General features: G+C 37.7%; 1 protein-coding gene across 2 annotated transcripts in view; it reads right to left on the bottom strand.

Moving 5' to 3' along the window:
- The window catches only part of SPON1 (spondin 1), a 393,098-nt gene that overhangs the window by 223,089 nt on the left and 145,556 nt on the right, over positions 1 to 24,453 (bottom strand). For both annotated transcript variants that reach the window (XM_070762471.1, XM_070762480.1), the window contains exons 5-6: positions 23,650 to 23,772; positions 6,603 to 6,751 (exon numbers count right to left, since the gene is read on the bottom strand). In XM_070762471.1, the coding sequence (XP_070618572.1) occupies positions 6,603 to 6,751; positions 23,650 to 23,772 (272 nt within the window). The remainder of the gene's footprint in view (positions 1 to 6,602; positions 6,752 to 23,649; positions 23,773 to 24,453) is intronic.

Raw genomic sequence — 24,453 nt, 5'->3', positions numbered from 1 at the left:
ATGCTTTGAAATACTTAAGTTAATTCCACATAATGATTAGTACCTTTATGACGCTAACACAAGGAATCCCAAATAGTCTATGTGCTTGATGTGCTCGACCACCTCTCAGAATACTAGACAATACATTATCAACACTAGAGACCTTTAAATTTCTAGGTTCTATCACATCTCAAGACCTAAGATGGTCACCTAACATCAAAAACATCAACAAAAAAGCACAAGAAAGAATGCTCCTTCTGCGCCAACTCAGGAAGCGCAAACTACCCAAGGAGCTGCTACAGTGAAGGGTTACCAAAATCTTTACTATCACACTGTGGGCATGGCTTATGCAAGACACCCTGCAATTTCTTTCAACATCTTTCAATGCAAATTGGGTGCTCTGGGATGGAGCTCCATTTTCGCTACCCCATTGCATTCTCCCCCGTCCGGGCAGCAGCCTGCACCTGAGCTGCTGATACAGTTCTATAGAGGAATCATTAAGTCTGTCATCTGCACCTCTATAGCTGTCTGGTTTGATCCTGCAACCCAACAAGACTGACACAGACTTCAGAGGATAATCAGAACTGCAGAAAAAACAATAGCTGCCAACCTGCCTTCAATTGAGGACCTGTATATTGCATGAGTCAAAAAGAGGGCAGGGAAAATATTTACTGACCCCTCGCATCCTGGACATAAGCTGTTTCAACTCCTACCCTCAAAATGTCACTACACAGCATTGCACGCATCAAGACAAATTCCTTGTGTGTCCAATCACACTTGGCCAATAAAAAAATTCTAAAACTGAAAGGTTGTTGTGATGAAAGTTAAAGAAACCTTTAATTAATGTTGCAGGGCATTAATTTTCAATCAATTAGAAGCAGTCTAATTAATCATGCAAGCACTTTTTCCAAGAAAATAAAATTAAACTTTCCCCAAACCCTTAGGTCTTTGTGTGAAACAAAATAAAAAGAAAGCATTGTATTTACTTTTCCAACAATATCGTTATCAGAAGCGGAGATTAAAAAACAAATGTCTACCCAATGTGTTAATGCTGATAAAAAGATAATACCAAACTATACACCGAAAAGAATTACCCAATTAAAAAAAACATTAGAGAAGTGGAGAAATAAACTGTAAATGATTCTACAGGAAGTTATTTAAACTTTTTATTTAAACAATTCAATCTTAAATACATTTTCTCAAAACAAAAACAAAAAATGTATTTTTCAGTGGACCTTACTTCCAGGAAAGTTTGTACAAACATCTCACAACATCCAATTGTCTTATATTTCATTTATATTCAACAGGTTTATTTTAAAAAAAGAAATCTAAATCATACTTTTCATTTTCAATCTTCTACTTGAAAAGAATAATTTGGAATGATAAATTGGTAGATAGTTCACATATCCTTTCCTATATATCCCAAAAAGTACATCTTGAATCTGGAAAAATATACTTTTCATGTTTTTATATCTCCATACTGCACCTTAAATTTTTTTGATAAGATAATGTATAATTTATAAGTATAATTATATCCAGAAATATAAAGAAACATGTGTGTCCTTTTAAAAATACAATAAACTAATAATACAATTTAATGCTAATTGCAGATGACGAGACTGAGAAATCTTACCCAACAGTATAACATTCAAAGTTGGGTTTATAAAGCAGAAAAAGAATATGTTATTCTCAGTTCATTTATTTGCTTATATTTATTTTATGTGACTACATTCCACATGGATTTATAGAAGCATAAAAATGAAAAATTATATTTCCATGACAGAAAAATAGAGTATAGAAATAATAACCCTTTAAACTGTCATATTTTCTAAATTATGTTAATCAGAAATAATGATAATAATAGGCTTTACAACATATAGAATACAGGTAGCCCTCGACTTAAGACCACAATTGAACCCAAAATTTCTATGTTAAGTGAGATAATTGTTAAGTAGGCTTTGGCCCAGTTTACAATATTTCTTGCCACAGTTGTTAAGTGAATCACTGCAGCTATTAAATTAGTGAAATAGCTGTAAAGTGAATGTTGTTTCCCCATTGACATTCCTTGTCAGTAGTGTGCAAAATGTGATCACATGACTCAGAAAACATCAACCATCATAAATATGAGTCAGTTGCCAAGCATTTCAATTTTGGTCGTGTGACCACGGGGATGATTCAATGAGCGTAAGTGTGAAAAATGGTCATAAGTCACTTTTTTCAATACCATTGCAACTTTGGATAGGCACTAAATGAACTGTTGTAAGTCAAGGATTATCTGTACTTTTCATATCTAACAACAGCTCTTTTCTGTCAATCAAACAATGGGTCTAGTCCAGCCTTTTCTTTTCCACAGTAATCAATGCAAAGGAGAAAGAGGGTGTTGTAGCTTTCTCTTCCACTTATTCTCTAACCACAATAGGAATTAACTGAAGTATATTTTCTTATTTACAGCACATCAGTTGCACTCCTGGCTAGAAATCCCAATTTAGAAGATAATTGGGAATGTAATATATACGTGCTAAACATTGATTTATCCATATATTTCCATGCTGGTGATACAAGTGTAGATTAGGCTTTATTGATTACTGAGCTACAGTTATAAATATAAGCTCTCCCTGTCTCTAAACTCAATCCTAATCTAAAATCTAATCTATTTTACCAAGCTCAATGTAAAAGAAAAAGTATTATATTCATCTACCATGACAGAGACTCAAAAAGAGAAAGAGAGAGAGAGAGGGAGAGAGAGAGAAAGAGAGAGAGAGAGAGGGAGAGGGAGAGAGAGAGAGAAGGTCCTGTGTGTTGAATGTAACCTTTCCAAGGAGATTACTGTATAGGGGAAGAAAACTCAAACTCTGACTAAGGGGATTATATATTCAGCAATTGCTCATCCAAAATGTAAAATAATGTCTGTCTACAGAAGCTGAAGGAAGGGAATATTTGCGTTCCAGGTCACTAACTCCATCACCTGCAAATATCTTATGGCAATGTCATAAGATCAAAGTAAAATGAAAATTACACAATAAAATATAAAATAAAATAATGGCTCAAAACTGGACCACCAGAACATATTTTGGGAAGGCTTTTTTTGCTTCAAAAACTGCTCTCTTAGGTAAACCAGGAAATATGATTAAATGAACTAAATCTACTTTATTGTAAGGCTATATTAACAGAACCTTGCAAGCCTGCAGGCATGAACCTCTTGCCACCATTTTTAACTATCTGATCAATTAGGATGAGTTCTTCCTAATTTTCTTTTTCTGACCATTAAGCCGCTGTAGGGTTCTCCTGCAGCTTCTTTGTTCCTATGCAGAATCTTTTTCCTTTATCCTTCAAAATCAACCATACACTCCATTACAAAAACAATAGTCAAACTGTAGGCAACCAATTTGAGGGGCCATCTTTCCTCATTTGTTTCTACTCATCCAGTTTGGTCAAGCAGGGTGGACATGTTTCAGATCCTCTCACACAAGGAATGCCAGTTTCTGCCATGGTGCCCAATCCTCAAAAACTTCCCAGAATGGGCTTGACCTTGCTGGCCTTTCATAAAATACTAAAGTACTAAAGACCCTGGCTCACAATTGTGTGAAGACACTCATTTCAGAGTTGTATCAGTGATCATACAACTTTTGACTATGTATTTTAATTTATTTTAATTTTTATGTTATTGATGTTGTTTTGTTGTCTGCCCAAAGCTACTTATTGAGCTGGGCAACCATACAAATTGAATATACAAATACACAAACTAACCAACCAACCACAAACCCATCCCAACACCAGTTTTGCAGTTCCCAAATTAAAATGAAATGCCCTCCAAGCTACTAAGAAAATAGACTAAAAAGTAAAGTAAAACCACAAAGCCAAAAGACCATTTTCACTACTAGGAGAAAAAAAAGATATAACGGCATAATCATAAAAAAAGAAAAGAGAGAGTCATCTAACAGAAATGGCAACACTTTCAGCAGAACAGAGAAACCGAATAAAAATCATGGTTGCTGAAGTTACACAAAAATGAGTTCTATAGTAAACTACTACAATCATACCCACGTAAAATAATTCATAAATCAGGGTCCTGAAGCCAGGAATTTTTACCATTTGAATCCAAAAGCAGGCTACCCTGGATCCTGGTGACAGCCTCCATAATTAATAGTGATTGCTGCAGAGATGTCTTTGAAATATTTAGCACCTAATAATTAATGAAATATGACCCTTCTCCATGCTTTCTTGCCCTGCCAAATGATAAGCAGCAGAATGAAGCAAGGACATGAGACCTCCAAGTCTGGTATTATACAGTACTCAACAACATTGAACTAGATCATATGCTGCAACGTCCTACCGGTCAATGACTACTTCAGCTTCAACCGCAACAACACAAGAGCACGCAACAGATTCAAACTTAATACGAACCACTCCAAACTTGACTGTAAAAAATATGATTTCAACAATTAAGTTATCGAAGCGTGGAACTCATTACCGGACTCAATTGTGTCAACTCCTAACCCCCAACATTTCTCCCTTAGACTTTCCACGATTGACCTCTCCAGGTTCCTAAGAGGCCAGTAAGGGGCGTACATAAGTGCACTGGTGTGCCTTTCGTCCCCTGTCCAATTGTCGTTCCTTTCTCTCACCTATCATGTATATTCTCTTCCTTTCATATATCCTCTCCTCTAAGTTCACTTTTACCCTTATATATATTACCACATGTCTATTTTCTTCCTATGTATTTGTGTATTGGACAAATGAATAAATAAAATAAATAATGGAAGGAGAAGGAGAGAATGGAGATACGGAGATGTCATTCTACATGTATCTACATTCTACATTCCACATACATCCTCTTTATTTTCTGGTTAAGCAGCACACAAGTTAGGCCCCTGAGGACAATGAAAACAAAAATTACACCAGAAGCCCTGTATCTCACTTTAATAGAAATGTACCATCCAGCACTGACATTTTTCCTGCTTAGCTGAGCTGTCTTGGAGAAGACTAAGAAAATTCAATTATTCATTCATTTCACATTTGATACATAAAATGAATGTCTATTTAAATTCACTCCAGAAAGTTTTAGTTCAGGATGCATTTAGCAATAAAACCTTTGTACAGCCTGAGGGAATACTCCCATCTCTGCTCCCTGAAATGCAGGCCGACACTCTTTAAAGACACACACATCATACACTAAAAGCCACATATGCATCTCAAATGTTAGAATTCTGCCTTTAAGTGAAGATTGCCTCCAACTTCTGTGCAGATTTTGCTACTCTGCCATTTTCTGATCAGCTCACCCATCTTTTACCTTTATTTTTACTACAATCCAACAAATTATTTTCCTGGTATCTTCCTTTGCTGTTGTCAGAACATCACATTCAGAATGAAGTCATTATTATTTATAAACTTATTTACAGATATTAAAAATGCACCTCTTATTTGACTTATGACCTTTAATAGACTTTAATATTTTTGTGGCCCCTTGGACTGCAGGACAAAAATCAATTGATGTGACATCTTTTCCAACATTGCTTTTTAGGAAATATTTTCGAGAAGAAGAGAAAATGTATGCATGCTCTAGGATATTTTCCCCACCATATGCATTCTCAAAATATGAAGTTCAAATAGGGCCTGCAGCTTAAGTATAAATGTTTAATTACTACTGCTGTATCCTTAAAATAGGAAACACAATAAATATATGCAAAGGTTATCTGTGCCACTTCCAACCCTATTAGTGTTAAGAATACTGTAATATTAATATTTGGAGCTTGAGGAAAAACTGGCTAAAGTCAAATCTGATGTAAATTTCATCATGAAAACTGAATCAACCATATTTCTTCCTGGTTTGATGGAGATTATTAGCAACAATAAAGTTTGGCATATAAACATTGTATGTTCCTACGGAGACTTTTTTTCATAAAAATATGCTCTATACCTTAAAGGCAGAATTAACTGCTCAACAGAAAGCACTTTGAGAGCTTTTCTGAAGCTAAATAAAACTGAAATCATAGGGAAAAAATGTAGAAAACATCTTGTCATTTAGATCAAATCTGATACTTCAACCAGTTCAGTCTATAACTATTGTTGCTATTCATTCACTTCAATTGTGATACCATACTAGAAAATAATATGAGAATTTAAGATTACAATATTGATTGCAAACTTCTCCCATGCCCTGCATGCCATCTGCCATTACATTTTTTCCCCTACAGAACCTCTCTTCAATATGAGATGGTATGATCACTCACTTGTGATGATTTTTCCCCGTGTATTTTATAAATGCTTAAGTTAAGTCACACATTGATGTCAGGGGGGCAGGGGAAGCAAAGTTAAAGATGTTATATAGAAATTCATAACTTAAATAAGCTGATAAGTTCTGTGGTTCAATATTGCATTATGAACAGAATAAATTGGTACATGGCCTAAAGAGAATATTTAATTACATGTTACATGTTAAACCCTGTAATTAACTTTAAAAACTATAATTAACTTAGTTAAAGTGTCCTAGAATAGATACTGACAATCTTCATAACAAAATATCTCAATTCTCCTCAGTTAATTACATTAATCTTGCTGCCAATCTGTTTTTTTAATGAGTCACAATCCTTTTTCTTGTTTGAATAGATTATATGATATATTACCTGTTGCCTAATTTCTTCTTCCATTTTAACTGGGGATCCCAGCTCTGCAACTTGCTTCACCCCTTCACTTGCGTATCCTCCATATTCCCAAAGAACATAGTTTTTGGAATGAGATCCACCAATAATTGCAGACCAGTGATTGGCTCGTCCTTAAAAAAAAGAAAGAATCTTTTAAATGTCTATGAAAAAGTGTGCAGTATATTGATCAAAGCTATTGCTTCATCTACATTTGCAGAGTTTCTTTCTAAAGATATTTCCCGGAAAATGGTTCATGGCTTTTATTAGCATTGCTTAAACTTAAGGCTTTTAAGAAATTGTTAAATAGCATACAGTATAAAGCTTCCAAAATGCTTCCCTTTGAAACTACCAAAGAAAAGAAGCAGGTATTTTTAAGTATAAAGGCATTTCATGATTTAATAATCAAAACATTTTTCTCATTGTTACAAGCAGGTGACATTTTTAAAAATTCAAGTGTGAAAAAGTGAATTTAGAAGGATAGGCAATACTACCATAGCAACTTAAAAGTTTCTTATTTATTTTATTTATTTATTTAGTAGATTTGTATGCCGCCCCTCTCCGCAGACTCGGATATATGTATAAGACATTCTTCATTTTACTGGCTTAGCTATAAACCCTAAGGAAGTCAGTGTACAGAGTACAGGAGTACTGTAACATGTAATTCCTTACACTAGAAAAGATAAAAGAACAGTCAGCACCTTGGACAGCATAATACACTGTTCAATGACACCCTCTTTTAACTATAAGACTTACTGCACCAACAAATGTCAGGCAAATGAGGCTATAAGGTACATAATTTCTGACTGTTACTGAGTCTTGAAGAATCTTCAATCATTTCTAAGTCCTGATGTGAACAGGGTAGTCCTGTTCAGTTAGCTGGGTCCTTGCTTTGAGCACCCTCAATTGAGATACTCACCTTACTTCTATTTAGGAAGTAACAAAAACAACAACAAAAATCGGAAATTTAATTATCAATTTCTAAATATCATTAGGAAAATGGATAAAGATATAACAAGGTACAGGCTACTGTCTAAAGATAAAGAATATAAGTGGAAGTATCAAGACTGCTGCAAAGACTATAATTGCCACCTATGGTTTCATGACTATTTTATCTATAAATGTATTTTAATGATACTTTTTGAGCTACCACCCCCATACAAATAATTTATAATGCAATTGTCTTATCATGGTTCTTGTTATCTATGAAAACGGTAGACCTAAAATTCTGCAGAACTTTATTATAACTATCTTTATGCAGAGTATTGATTAAGAGCAGGGGTTTGAACTTGACAAATCATGAGCTGAATGCATTCAATCTCTTAAATTGAAAAGTACCTTTTCATATTGTAAGTATTCATTCCCAGATGAAATCTTGGAAAAATTATAATGGCATATTTCAGTAGCCTGCTAAAGCTATTATATTCCAAGGATGCAAATTGCAAAACCACCAGTTCCTCCAAAATACTATAGGAGAGATATTGTGTATATTCATGCATGCAGTCTACAATTATGTGTTTATAAATGTGCAGGGCATTTGTTAATGTGGAAATCAGTTTCACTGAGATCACTGCATGCTAGGTTCTATTAAACTTGCTTAGGCTTCAGACATTGTCTTTCTAGCAAGTGCTTCCTAGTTATTTCAGTGGAATGCACTCCCAAATGTATGTGAAATGTTAGAGCCTCAAGCAAGCAAAATGCTGTTTTATGATGAAATGTCTGTGCAATCTACTCAAAGGCTCAGAAAGATTTTCAAAGTGCAGATTGGAGTATATCTCAAATTGCCATGTACAAGTTGTAATAAATGTTTCAACTGTATTTACATTATTTTGTCAAAAGCATGAGAGAAATGTGTATGTTTTATAAATATATTTCAGACTCTATCAAGACCAGAATTTTATGTGTATTAAAATGCACTTTCAACAAGGAGCTAGGAAATAAAAAGTCTGTAAGTAATGTAGAGAAAGACATCAGTACTGTCAGTGCTTATATCGTTATTTATAAGCCAGTTATATTAATACCATGGGAGGGGAGGGATAAGCAAAATTTTCTTTAAATTCTCTTCCCCCCCCCCCATAGAAATGTAATACAGTCAGCATTTTTGGTCAAATTATATTCTCAGTAAAAAGGAACATTATTCCTTAAAAAACACCAGGCCTATTTTTACAAGTAGTTCTACAAAATACTGTATTTGAAATGTCTCCTGAAATTAACACGGCAAAAAAATATATCATTTGATAAATAACAACATGAAATAGATTTCTAGAAGGCAGCCAAGTGAAAAATTATTAGGATGTTTCAGAAAAACTCTGATGATGAACATTCCACAATACTCCACAGTCACTTATTTTTTTCATATCCTCTACACAAAAAAAGGCCATTTTGATAGGTACATTTCATTTTTAAAACTAAAATATTTTGATAGGAAGAAAACTTTCTGGTCTCCCAGGAATTTATAGTTACAATTTGCAGTTTGATGTTCTGTGGGAGTTAGTGCTATCTCTATTACTGTCCAGTTTTTTTGGCAAAATTCCCATGTCTGCAAAGCAAAGAGAATAATTCTTGTTATGGCAGTGCCAAGATTAAAAAATGTTCATATTTTTGGAGTGAACCTGCATAGGAACGCAGGCAAATAATAATAAAAAAAATTGTTATATTGTAAAGCTTAATAATATTTAATCATTTCTTATGGACTGACAACTGCGTAAAAATTATTATGACCTCTACATGATTATTTATCACTTCTGTAATTGTCAAGTGTATAAAGGGCTTTTGAAGGGATATTTCTTTCATCTTTTGATGTAATTGTATATCATTTCATTTTCAAGTGGGAAAGATTCCAGAAAATAATTCTCCCGTATTTCTATAAAAGAATCAAACATTTTATCCCTTGCTTTGTATATTTCTCAAAAAGCTAATATGCCTACTATTTTTCAAATATTTGATCAGTCCCGTTTCAAAGTCAATCCCACTTACTTCAGCAATTGCCCTAGGGGGAATACCACAAAGTCATATTATGGTTTAGCAAGGAATTACAAGTCTATTTGCCTCCTTCAAAAACAAGGTAACACAGGAGATAAGGCTCTATGATTTATTATTTTTAATACAAGGAGCTAAACATTTTGGCTATTGGGCACATTTAGAATTTTGAGACACTTGTGTGCATTCTCAGAAATGGCTGTCCTGATAGAATGAGATATTATAACTCAATGTTAGTGTTTCTTCTGTTATAATTGTTTAATATTTGAGAATATTATATAATACAATATATATATGTATGTATGTATGTATGTATGTATGTATGTATGTATGTATGTATGTATGTAGATTGTTCTGAGTTCGGGTTTTGCCCTGTGTAATATTTTGCATGTTTATGCGACGTTTCGGTGAAATCACATCCACCATCATCAGGCTGAAGTTTCCAAGCTTCGTGCTGTTGTAAAATGGAATGTCTGCAACTGTCATTTCTTCCTAGTGTATAGTGTGGGGGTGGAGATTTGGTTTGAATGTAGCAAATAGATTGGGTGATTATGTTTCAGTGATCACTGAAACATAATCACCCAATCTATTTGCTACATTCAAACCAAATCTCCACCCCCACACTATACACTAGGAAGAAATGACAGTTGCAGACATTCCATTTTACAACAGCACGAAGCTTGGAAACTTCAGCCTGATGATGGTGGATGTGATTTCACCGAAACGTCGCATAAACATGCAAAATATTACACAGGGCAAAACCCGAACTCAGAACAATCTACATACATATACCCGTGAAAATTTACGAAAACAAATATATATATATATATATATATATATATATATATATATATATATATATATATATATATATTACATAATCAAGGTTTCTGCAACACTCCGTGGCCTGCATTGGCTGCTGATCAGTTTCCGGTCACAATTCAAAATGTTGGTTATGACCTTTAAAGCCCTGAATGGCATTGGACCAGAGTACCTCCGGAACCACCTGCTACCGCACAATAATGTCCCACAGAGTTGGCCTTCTCCAGGTCCCGTTGACCAAACAATGTCGTTTGGCGGGCCCCAGGGGAGGAGCCTTCTCTGTGACAGCCCCGGCCCTCTGGAATCAACTCCCTCCAGAGATCAGAACTGCCCCCACTCTCCTTGTCTTTCATAAATTACTCAAGACATTTTAAATATGATAGGGTTTTATGTGCTTTTTAATATTACATTTGTTTTCGCTGGAATATTATTTTTATTATTGTTGTGAGTCGCCCCGAGTCTTCTGAGAGGGGCGGCATACAAATCTAATAAAAAGAAAGGGTGGGTAAAATGAGGGCACGGATTGTGGGGGCAATATGCTGGCTCTGTTAAAAAGTGCTATTGCTAACATGTTGTAAGCCACCCTGAGTCTAAGGAGAAGGGTGGCATAAAAATAAATAAATAAATAAATAAATAAATAAATAAATAAATAAATAATAACTATTTCTTCATAAGAATCAACAGCATAAATAAACAATATTTAAATATATTGTCCTCTCTCAATATTCTACGTTCTTAAAGAAAGTGTAATCCATGTATCATTGCAACTTCCCTTTTTGCAGAGAGCCAGCTAATAAAACCCAAAGCACATAAAAATAAAAAAATCCACTTAATCATAATGAATAGCCAGCCACCAAGAGTTTATTAAATCAATATCTTGTTTTTTCAACATGTTGTAAAATCTCCCATTTCCAATCACCATGCTACTGATAAAAAATCTGGCTTTTTCAAACATACTATATGTGATATCAGTTCAAAAACTAAAGCAGCATCTGTGGAAGAGGGAGCCTCTCTAAAATTTAGCAACAGTGAATAGACCAGAGTAGTAGCAACAACTCCATATTTCTCTGAACTATGTTATTGGTTATTAAAAGATCTTCTTACAAGACCAATTGGATCAAGGCATTGAAAGACGCTAGGCTTTATGGCCAGAATTTCAACAAAACATTACTCTACATACATACAAACACATACGTTTCCAGCATCATTTGAATTCATGAACAGCTGAAAATGTAGGGTAATTTGCAAAAAAAAATTGACATGATTTTGGAAGTTTGTTTGGAGTCCTCAGAGAGAAGTGGCATACAATTAATAAAATAAGATAAGATAAGATAAGATAAGATAAAATAAAATAAAATAAAATAAAATACTGTAAAATAAAATACTGTAAAATAAAATAAAATAAAATAAAATAATAAAATAAAATAAAATAAAATAAAATAATAAAATAAAATAATAAAATAAAATAAAATAAAATAATAAAATAAAATAATAAAATAAAATAATAAAATAAAATAAAATAAAATATAAAATAAATAACCTCCTTCCTAGAGCCGAGATGAAGAAAGTAGCTCAGAGTTACCCAAATTTACTCACTTTCTTGTCTGGTGCCTTAACATAAGAACATAAGAAGAGCCATGCTGAATCAGGCCAAAGCCCATTGAGTCCAGCATTCTGCGTCACACAGTGGCCCCCAGTGGTACATGTGGATATTGAGCAGAAAGAGAAGGCAAAACACTCCCTTGACTCCAAACAAATGGTACCCAAGGGAGTCCTGCCTGCGTCAACCAACATAGAGGCGGCACTTGGACATCCATTTCATTAACCACCGATACACTTGAAATCCATGAATCTGTCTAATCCTGCCTTGAAGCTATCAAGGCTGACATCTGTCACAACCTCTTCTGGAAGTGAAACCATTGACCCTCTGGGTGAAGAAATATTTCCCTTTATTTGTCCTCACTTTCTTGCCTATGAACTTTTGGGAGTGCCCCCTCGTCCTAGTATTGTGTGATAGAGAAAATACTTTTTCTCTACCCACCTTTTCTATCCCATGCATTATTGTATACACTTCGATCAAGTCACCCCTTAAATGCCATCTTTCAAGGCTGAAGAGACCAAGATGTTGCAACCTGGTTTCATAAGGGAGGTGCTCCATTTTCCAATAACCAACTGGCCAGCCAACTATATTTTAAATTTTTTCAACTTATTCAAGGCCAAAATCTATGTTTATGTATATTATAGTACTCATATGCTTTATTCTGGATATTGGTTTGCATTAATATAGTGCTTCTGTAGCATGGTGCTTGCCTAGGAGTAAGAAATTTGAAGACCAACTAATTTTCTTCCCCATATGGTCCCTCTGGTAGCAATGAGGGGTACAGTGAACCCTCGATCATCGCGAGGGTTCCGTTCCAGGACCCCAAGCGATGATCGATTTTTCGCGAAGTAGCGGTGCGGAAGTAAAAACACCATCTGTGCGTGCGCAGATGGTGTTTTTACTTCCACTGCCGCCCGCCCTTCGCCCGCCCACCCCGTTGCTCGTGCCTGGGGTGCGCACGCGCTTGGGGAAACCCTAGCTCCGCTTCCCAGCTGGGAAGCGGAGCTAGGCTGCCCCAAGCTCGCGCGCGCCGCCCGCCCGCCCACGCTGTTGCCGGCTCCGCTTCCCAGCTGGGAAGCGGAGCTAGGCTGCCCCAAGCTCACGCGCGCCACCCGCCCGCCCGCCCACGCTGTTGCCGGCTCCGCTTCCCAGCTGGGAAGCGGAGCTAGGCTGCCCCAAGCTCGCGCTCCAGCCCACCGCCGCTGGGGTCTTACCGGGGCAAGAGGGGGAAGACCCAGGGAAGCCTCTGCCCGGCGGGGAAACTCCACCATCTACGCATGTGTGGAAGGGCACGCATGCGCAGATGGTGGAGTTTACTTCCGGGTTGAAAACTAGCGAAATAGCCCTTTCGCGATCCTTGAGGACGCGAAACTCGAGGGTTCACTGTAATCCATAGTTGGAAGAAGTGACAGAGAATGAGAGAGGGTGATTATTAAAGGCAGGATGGATATTTCTGGTCTATAGTTTGTTATTTATCAGTAGATTTCATGATCTATCAATATTACTGGAAATGGAGGAAACTGAGACTTGTTTGGGGGAAAAACACTGATTTAAGAAACTGGTTTTTCTAAGATCACTGCCAGTGCTATTATTATTAGTAAAAGCAAACCAAGCAGGGAGGGAGATAGGGAAATAGGGAGATGGGGGAAAATGGTGTGTATACAGTGATCCCCCGAGTTTCGCGATCTCGATCTTCGCGAAACGGCTATATCGCGATTTTTAAAAAAATATTAATTTTAAAAAAACACTTCCGCGTTTGGCTTCGGGAGTCAGCTGGAAAGCGGCGCGGCTGTTTTAAAAGGTCGCCGCCGGCATGGGGGGCTTCCCAGCAGCCCCCCGAACCTGGGTTGGGGGTTCGGGGGGCTGCTGGGAAGCCCCCCATGCCGGCTGCACCCTTTTAAAACAGCCGCGCGGCTTCCCAACTGAGTCCTGAAGCCAAACGCGGAAGTTCGCCTTGTCTCCTGCTGCCCGGTTTAGCCAGGACACGAGCGGCGAAATGACTTGGAGGAATGTGAAGCTGAAACCGGGCGGTTTGGACTTCCCATTCCTCCAAGTCACTTCGCCACTCGTGTCCTGGCTAAACCGGGCAGCAGGAGACAGGCTTTGAGTTTTGGCTGCGGGGGGAGGGAGTTAGGTAAGTCCTACTTCTCCCCCCGCAGCCAAAAACTCAAAGCCTGTCTCCTGCTGCCCGGTTTAGCCAGGACACGAGCGGCGAAATGACTTGGAGGAATGTGAAGCTGAAACCGGGCGGTTTGGACTTCCCATTCCTCCAAGTCACTTCGCCGCTCGTATCCTGGCTAAACCGGGCGGCAGGAGACAGGCTTTGAGTTTTGGCTGCGGGGGGAGGGAGTTAGGAAAGTCTACTTTTCGCCTTTTCTCTCCCGGCGCTAGTCGGGCGCTTGCAGCTGGCGAGAAGAAGCTGCTGCCGGAGCCGAGAAGGGCTGTTACTGCTTCCCCGTTCTCACGCTTTCCCAGTTGAAGAGTCTCAGGCGCGCTGTCGGGCTAGAGACTCTGTCAGGAGTTGCTCGCTGAGAGTCTCTCTCTTTCTCCCTCCCTCTCTCCCCATGGCCACCCCCCGTATTCCCGGCCGCGCTTTCTCTCTCTCCCTCTCCAGCACACACTTACTCGCAAAAAAACTCGGTCTCCCACAACTCGGGTTGTAAGGAAAGGGGTCTCGCCCTAGCTTTCTTTTGCGGACACACTTCCCGAGCCCAAGCACTCCAACGGGGAAGGGAGGACAGTGTGAGGTATGTATTTATTTATTTATGTATTTAACGTGTGTGTGTGTGTGAGAGAGAGAGAGAGGTGTGTGAGAGAGAAAGGGAGAGGGGGGTTTGGGTGTGTGTGTGTGAGTGTGAGTGAAATATACGTGTGCAGGCCTTCCAGAAAACCGGGGAGCTGAACCAATCGAGGGGAAGAACTTGAGGCTGGTTGGAAGGTTAAGGCAAAAAAGACAGCGAAAGGGTTCCTGATGGGTACAATTGAAGCCAGGACACGAGCGGCGAAGTGACTTGGAGGAATGGGAAGTCCAAACCGCCCGGTTTCAGCTTCACATTCCTCCAAGTCATTTCGCCGCTCGTGTCCTGGCTAAACCGAGCAGCAGGAGACAGGCTTTGAGTTTTTGGCTGCGGGGGGAGAAGTAGGACTTTCCTAACTCCCTCCCCCCGCAGCCAAAACTCAAAGCCTGTCTCCTGCCGCCCGGTTTAGCCAGGACACGAGCGGCGAAGTGACTTGGAGGAATGGGAAGTCCAAACTGCCCGGTTTCAGCTTACATGGTCTTGGGGTTTCCCCATTGCGTGGGCGGCGGGCGGCACCCAGGGAAGGTTCCTTCAGCCGCCGGTCTGCTCCGCAGCGCGGCAGCAGCGAGGAGCCGAATATGGGGTTTCCCCGTTGCCCACGCAAAGCTCCTCGCTGCTGCGGCGCTGCGGAGCAGATCAGCTGTTGGGCGGTCTTCCCCGCCGGCCACACGCAAACTCCACTATCTGCGCATGTGCGGCCATGGAAAAAGGGGCGCGCATGCGCAGATGGTGTTTTTACTTCCGCATCACTACATCCCGAAATATCGATTATCGCGAGGGGTCTTGGAACGGAACCCTCGCGATAATCGGGGGATCACTGTATTCAGAAATGTTGGGAGAGATTTAAGAATCTTATATATTCACTGGGTTCTGAACAGTTGATTATTGTTATGACCTCCATATTTTGGAGACATCTTGACTAAGCTTGACAAAAAGAGTTCCCCGCTAGTAAAAGTTTATTTAGCTTGAAAGTCAGATTTCTCTGCATTAAAAACATTGTAAAATAAGTTTCCTTATAGCTGTGTTCTATGGCATCCACACTTACTAAGCAGGAAAGCTAATTTCCTGTCTAATGTTGACTATTCTATTGTTTTGTAAACAATAATTGAAACTTGGCTAAATTGTGAAGATACCATGGCAATTGCTTTGTCTACTGTTTATTATTACATAGTACAAGTTAGGCTCTTTGGATAAAATTGACTTTTCCATCTGCATTTTATTTGTATTATTGATCATTCACTTAAAATTGTGTTAAGATGTCCAATTGGGTTTATTTATCTCCACCTGAAGTAAATAATTATTCTGATCATCATAATCACAAGGCTTTCTCTTTTAGGTTGTGTCCACACTCTGATTGGTGAAACTTTAACATCCCAGACATGGGACTACAAGTTAACATCTGAAATTTGAAATTTTCCTGTCTTTTGGCCTCTTTTCATTTAATTCATCTTGAATATCCAAATTGAGAAAATGCCACTGTCCTGGATCTTGTCTGCCTTTATGATTTTGTAATTTTTTTTCCAACAATGCCATCTGGGCTACTTTATTATCCAGTTTTCTTTGCAGGAGGTATCAGCACACCGTCTGGTGCTTTGTAATGTCATCTCTCCCAGCCAGAAAATCAAATTTCTCCAACATCCTTTTCCCAGCTTGTGTCTTCTTGCTGTCAGATATTAAAACTGGAAAGATACTAAAGTTGGCAGAAGCCCTGAAAATTTCCTTTAGCAGTACCATAAGATCTTCATTTTCTGGCTCCTGTTGTAGCCAGGTGCTACCCCCTAAGAATCTGTTTTTCATGACTTAAATCAGTATGTGCAATACAAATCCAGATACAGAAAAGGCATTGGAAGAGTCTCACTGAATGAAATAAAACTAAAACTAACATTAAACAGAATAATAAACATCTATTATCAATCAATAGCTTACCAATAAAGGAGAATATTTGTAGTTTAGGATTGAAATCAAGGGGTCCTTGATGCTCTGAGGTTAGTAGCTTTCTTGCAGACATTTCATTACCTAAACTAGGTAACTAGTGTTATTCTTGGTTGTATATTTTTATTTGATTAGAATAAAATAGGTTTCTTCTCCTCCTGTTATTCTTATTGTTCCTTATATTTCTTTACTGTTTATTACATCATCAGTATAATTTTTGGGGAATCCTTAATTTCACATTGCCGGATTCAGTATTACATTTATATAAGTTGTACACAGGTATAGGCCTCCATCTCTCTTTTATATGATGCCATGTAACTCAATCTCTTGCAATTGTTTTTTTTAATCACTGGTCATTATAAACAGAAATATAATACATTTTGTTAGATTGCTTTGCAGATGTTTTGGCTTGGATGGCATTGCACACCTTAAATATGGGTAAGACATGTTGCTGTTGCTGCTGCTATTGCTTTCCTGATCATCCTGTAGCCATGAGACTATAAAGCTGATTATTTTCATTCCTCGACTAAGGTAGCAGTTTGACAGTTATACACTGCTTTCTGCCTTTATTCAATCTGTTAGGACACTTTGCGATGTTTCCTCCTTCTGTCAAATTACTCTTTTGGCTATACAGTACTTCTCTATAGACTTCCAATCTAGTCACATTATAATTTTCCAAGCTCCCCCTATAGATGCTGTATTCTTCATTATCCTCATTATCCTTCATTCTCATTATATGCTTCGCCAAGTAACCTGATCTAGTTTGTTCCATTTACTAGAATAACATTTTGTCTTTGGGTGTTTATGTCTCTGATACTTGTTTTGTGAAGTCAACTGCCTTTGACCCTTCAATTAAAGTCTAAATTAATGCAATTTATAAAGGAACTAAAATAGCTTTAGGCTTTGCTTTAATGGAAGGACTATTTCTTTGGTCTGATGAGTTAAGGACATCAGCGATGTCCTTATACTTTGTCAGTTCATGGAAGCTAGTGGAAATTGAACATTTTAAAATGATGTCCATATGTATATATGTGTATAATTAAAAATTAAGGTTCGTATAGTACTTATTAGCATATATTACCTTGCCTAGTTGAATTGATTGTTCCAGATTTTAGATTTTGAAAATAGATTTATTGTTTATTGTTTCATTGAGAATTAATTGTATTTTAATTTTTAATATTGTATTAATTTATTTTATATATTATATATTCACTTTACAGATTTTTAACACAATTATTTGCATGAAATACTACTAATACCATGGGCAAAAAAATGAAGCAGAAAGGGACTCTTCATATCAATACCAAACTGGAAAAACATTATTTTTTTCCTATGTTAGTAAAAATAGGGAATAAAAATTTCAGCGCATTGTTTTGATTTATACCCTCAACATTAACTCCATTAGATTTAATTCTGTAAGAAATCAGTAATTTTGGAACAGTAGCACTTTCCTACAGAGCTGTTTTTCAAAAGTGAAGTTTTACTAGACTGCATATAATTAGCAATGACTGTGACTAGCAATGTTGCACCTTTGTTCAAATGAACAAAGAAATAGCAGGTGAGAAGAAAATGTATTATAGCTGAAGGGCAAAACTGTTACTATAAATGAATGCCAACAACAAAATGAGAATGCATAATGGTAACTGCTGGAATAATGAAACAACAATAGCAAAACATAGGTTATTTCACATTCTTTTGTTGTTAAGGATGGTAATAGTTTTGTTTAGAAATAAAATGAAGGTAGTTGTAAATGATATAATTTACAGCGCAATCAAAGAGTTTGTATCAGTAACACTGTCATGAATATATAGCACATTATTAAGAGCAATAGCATATATTTGTCAAACAAGACATTGGTTTTAAAACATCTATTCAGAAAATATTATTATTAAAGTAAATGGGTGATTTCTACAGTCAAGTGCTTTTTTGTGGACATGTGTTTCTTGTCTGAAAAAGAGAAAGATGACTTAAAAGTGATCATCTTTTTTTAGAACTTGGAATAATGGGTGAGTACAGAATCAGGTAAAATAGTCTTGTTGGATGGAACTTAGATTGGGTCTTTAAAGAAGTACAGTAACCAGGACTTTTACTGTGGTGTGGTTTATTTAGTTTGGAGTCCGATTTTTGAGTTCCAGCGACTCTCTGAATTAATCCCTATTATTTTTCTGCCAAGGTTTTTGGAAGTGGATTGACAATGCCTTCTTCCTAGGGAGGAGAGAGAATGATTGATCCATAGTCACCCAGCTGATTTTGTTCCTAAGGCAGGACTAAAACTCATCGTCTCCCAGTTTCTAGAGTGATGCCTTAACCACTTGTACCAAATTTTGCTATAGTACTTAAACAATATGTGTAGTATATCAAAATACAAGTGTCTATCTAGAGGAAAGCAGTTCCAGAGTAGAATTCTGCCCCACAGAAGTTACTAAAATCCTTTGAGATGGGAAAATTACAATACCATCAAGATGGTATTGTAAATTGAACAGTGATAACATAATAGTACAAACATTGTCATAATAGCAGCAATTGAACCGTGTATAGTATATAATCTACTATACAGTATAGTAATAGAATAGAATATAAAAAACACTCACATAACACTTTTCTATATTTGTTTTTTACAAAATAAAATATACCCCAAACTCTCATAGGAAGATCTAAATAAACCATTTGTCTGAGGTCCAAGGCTCTTAAAACCTGGGTCAACCTAACTGGATAAGATTAAAAAGACAATATCCCTCTGAAATAAAATGGACTATAAAATACTACTCTAGTGCAGGAATTCTCAGTTAATGCACCCTGGATTTAAACTCACCATTCTTTTAACTACGTAATATTAGTCCTAGCTACTGAATGAAAATAATCCTGTAAGCGGCATGCCCCACAATAAGTGTGCCTGTTCTCTTCTCCATGCCCATATTTTTCACTTTGGATGGCCAACAAACACTTTTCCATGCACACTGAAACTGAGTTGCAAATATTTCTGGGCCAGGGTCATATTGTTTCAGGCTAATTCAGATAATAATTGGAATAAATGATTGCTCAATGCATATCTTTGTAAAAAACACAACATCTTCTTTATTTCTCCTTTTTCTCCCATTCATATATCAGCTTTACACGCAGTGCTTTCTTTTCTCATCTCTATCTTTAGTGGTTAAGTAAATTATCTTGGTGGTAACATAAAAACATTCCACAAGTCATTCTAAAATTTATGGGCTAATCAGTGCTAGCCAGGAGTCATAAAAGCAGGTAATAAATCACACATTTATTAGCTTACGCTAGCGTGTTGTGGACAAGATTGAACAGAATCAGCTTCTTCTTCCATTCACACCCGGATGTGAGGTAATTGATTAATTAATTCCTCACTCTCTAACTCTAATATCTCCTCCCTCTTTCTTCTAAGCGTCTCTGATAGCGTCTAAATTGGGGATCAATCCATCTTCCATCTCCCCCATTTGATTCATCCGAACTCATGTTTATGTCATTAGCTCCAGGGTCATCACTAACATTACCATCTATCTCTAAATCACACTCCTCCTCTGAGTCTGAGCATTCCTCAGGCTGACAGGGAGTATACACATCAATATTAGGCAACAAATACTAGATATATAGGTCATTTTATAGTATTTAATATATATTTAATACATTCTCTTAGTGACAGTCCCATGGTCAAGTTGAAACAATAAAAGTAAGAAGGACACATTTATTTTTATTTATTTAATTTATTTTCTGTCCATCTCACTAAAAGGTGAGACGAGACTTAACTTAGCAGTAGGAAAAGCAAGGAAATCCAGTTGCCTCCTGAAAAAAAGCACCCTTGGGGCAACCCTGACCTGGATGAATGAGAATCTCCATACAACTGATGGAAAGGTTATTCTTTGCATTTGCTCTATGGTTTCAACTTCAGTCGCAAATTCAAAGCACAAATTTTAACGTGTCAATATAAACTCCTTTATTAACACACCCAGCTCTATATCTGAATCAGGCAGCCTTCAACTTAATAAAGTTGAGACAAAAATCTATGAAGCTGATATCAGTAACATTTGATATACAGTATAGACAAAATTCTGGCTGCATGAACTTTAGCTTGTTGCATGGGAACAAAGCAATATTAAAGAATAAAATATGCACAAAGCCTTTAATAATGTGTTGCCCATTGTATAATCTTTATTAAAGCAAAACTGAAAGTGACTCAAAATTTCAGGTCACTTGATTGGTTTCATTGTCATTGATATGAAGGTATTATTTAAAGATCAAAAAGTAAAATCCAATAACAAAACTGGAAAAAAAAGGTAAAACCTTAGGACCTCTAATATGGGGAGCTGCAATCAAATAATGGCTGACTTTCCCCCACTGTATCAGAAATATATATATATATATATATATATATATATATATATATATATATATATATATACACATACATACATACATACATACATACATACATACACACACACTGCTCAAATAAAAAATAAAGGGAACACTCAAATAACACATCCTAGATCTGAATGAATGAAATATTCTCATTGAATACCTTGTTCTGTACAAAGTTGAATGTGCTGACAACGAAATGAAATGGATTGTCAATCAGTGTTGCTTCCTAAGTGGACAGTTTGATTTCACAGAAGTTTGATTTACTTGGAGTTATATTCTGTTGTTTAAGTGTTCCCTTTATTTTTTTGAGCAGTATATACTGTGGTACCTCTACTTACGAACACCTCTACTAATGAACTTTCCGAGATACGCACCCGGTGTTTAAGATTTTTTTGTCTCTTCTCACAAACCATTTTCTACTTATGAACCCAAGCCAGCACCGCTGGGATGCTTCGCCTCTGGACTTCCATTGCCGGCCGAAGTGCCTGTCATTCTGCTACAGGGATCTCCCTTTGCTTCCCCCCGCTGGGAATGCAGCAGAATCCCTGCAGCAGAATGACAGGCGCTTCGGCCAGCAATGGAAGTCTGGAGGCGGAGCATCCCAGTGGCACCGGCAAGCGGGGGGAAGCAAAGGGAGATCCCTGCAGCAGAATGACAGGTGCTTCAGACGGACGGCAAGCACGAAATGCAGGGATTCCCAGTGGAGTCCCAGTAGAAGACTCCTAAGATTCCTAGTAGGACCAGGCGAGGGGGATTTTGAAGTGAGATTGGGCGGCTGCAGATAGCTCCTCGGATTCACTTCCAAAATGCTAGTCGCCTGCTGCTACATTCTCTGCCTGATATCGCTTCAAAATGCCCCTCACCTGCTGCTATGTTCTCTGCCTCATATCACTTCAATATTTTATTCCCCTGTTGCTATGTTCTCTGCTTGATATCAATTCTAAATGCCCTTCATCTCTTGCTATGTTCTCTGCCTGATATCAATTCTAAATGCCCTTCACCTGCTGCTACATTCTCTGCCTGATATCATTTCAATATGCCCTTCTCCTGCTACTAAGTTCTCTGCCTGATAACAATTCTAAATGCCCTTCCCCTGCTGCTACGTTCTCCACCCAATCTCGCTTCCAAAATTACCTCTCCCGCCCCTTCCTCCAGTCACCACTTTTTTAAAGAAAAGCCTTAAAGTTTTGGATTTTTCTAATTGGTTTGCATGCATTATTAGCTTTTACATTGATTCCTATGGGAAAAATTGCCTCTTCTTATGAACTTTTCTGCTTCCGAACCTGGTCACGGAACGAATTAAGTTCATAAGTAGAGGTACCACTGTATATATATTCTGATCAGCACTGAAAATAATACAGTAGTCTAGACTAGAGTATGAATGCAACAGAGTGTCATGTTGTTAAATAAGCATCCAATTAGAGCTATAATCCTACCTGTTCAATGCTTTGAAATGTATTTTATCTTAGCATTTTCCCTGTAGGGTAGCAATAGAAGGCAGTTGAAACCTCACGAACCATACATTTCACATTTATGATTTAGTGGACCTCAGGGGCCACTAAATTCACAATTTTAAATTTTGCAGACCTCTACTATGATCTGCCTAATGACTGGCTGGCTGGCCATGGCTAGGTGGTCATGGCCAACTCAATGTCACTCATGTCAAAGGGGCGCCTCGCCAGCCTCTACTCACCCCTCCCACCCACTCCTCTCCTGCCCGCCTGGGCACCTTAGGGCCCCAACAGGCAGCAGTTGCTGGAGCTAAGCAGCCACCATGAGAAAGTTGGCAAAACAGCTGACTCTATTTATTTATTTGTTTGTTTGTTTGTTTGTTTGTTTATTTATTTATGAATGTATGTATGTATGTATGTACTTACTTACTTACATACATACATACATACATACATACATACATACATACATACATACATGCATAAAATTGTAAAGGCCTAGGGGGAAAGGGTATCTCAGTTCCCCCATGCCTGGCGGCAGAGGTGGGTTTTAAGAAGCTTACGAAAGGCAAGGAGGGTGGGGGCAATTCGAAACTCTGGGGGGAGTTGGTCAGTTCAAATTGGATCTGACAAAGAAGGAGGCTCAGCAGAAGCACCTCACTGAGGACCACAAGCATAGGCTTAGCAAGCAGAGGGAAGACCTGTGGGAGTGCAAGGCCAGGTCAGCCATTTCCAGCACATGATGCAGTCCCACTGAAACAAGGCCCTCCAGCTCTTTGCACCAGCAGCACTTCCCTTCAGCCTTCACCCAAAGCCCTGCACCAGGAGGCTGAAGCAGATCCCAAGTTAGAATTTCTGCCCCTCCCCAATAATAAGATCCTGAAGGGGGAGACTCTCTGCAGCAATGCAAATATTCATTGCATGTAGCCAACCCAGGAGCCATAGTTTGAGGACCCCTGATTTAGTGCAATATTAAAAATCCAAAATATTTTTCTGCAGAGCACCAAAATTTTCTTGTGGGCCACCAGTTGGTGACTGCTGATCTAAAGTATGGAAAAAAAGTATTGAATACTCACGCGGATAATCTTTTGGATGTGATTTCTCTGACCAGTTTCCATAAAAGGTAAGCCTGTATTTAGCAGTTCCACAGGCACAGCAGTCTATGATTGGCTTATCTGTCACACCTTCCATGGCAGAGTCTAATAAGAGGAAATAATGCAAAATATTATTTTATAATAAAATATAAATAAAATAAATTTAATTTTAAAATAAAATAAATATAACACCTAACTGTAAAAGGATCGTGCTATGTATAAGACATTAGGCAATAGATTTTGTGCCAATTCAAAGATAATAAGCATATCTGTGAAGGGATTTCATTAAATGAAACAGAATTAGCACCATACATAGTGCAAATATTGCTTTAAGTCCCTTCTACCTGTCAGAAATCGCCAAGGGTGATAGTAGATAGATTCTGGAATATGCATGTTTATTTATTTTTATTTATTCATTTGTCCAATACACAAATACATAGGAAGAAAAATAGACATGTAGTAATATATATAAGGGTAAAGTGAACTTAGAGAGAGGATATATGAAAGAAAGAAAATATATATGATAAGTGAGAGAAAGGAAAGACAATTGGACAGGGGACGAAAGGCACACCAGTGCACTTATGTACGCCCCTTATGTGCACAGTAACTCCCCACGATTCAGATATTTCATATGTTTCTTCTTGCATATATATCTAGGACCTGTCTTCTAGAATAGTTTCTATGTCTGTGTGTCAATATTCTGACTGATGAACCCAACGAAAGCAAGCACAGCTGAGACGATCCAATCTTTTAATGCAAAACTTTATTGAATACGTTATATCAGCA

This window comes from Erythrolamprus reginae, chromosome 1, assembly GCF_031021105.1.
Source record: "Erythrolamprus reginae isolate rEryReg1 chromosome 1, rEryReg1.hap1, whole genome shotgun sequence".
Lineage (NCBI taxonomy): Eukaryota > Metazoa > Chordata > Lepidosauria > Squamata > Dipsadidae > Erythrolamprus > Erythrolamprus reginae.
This window is presented reverse-complemented; position numbering and strand designations above follow the sequence as displayed.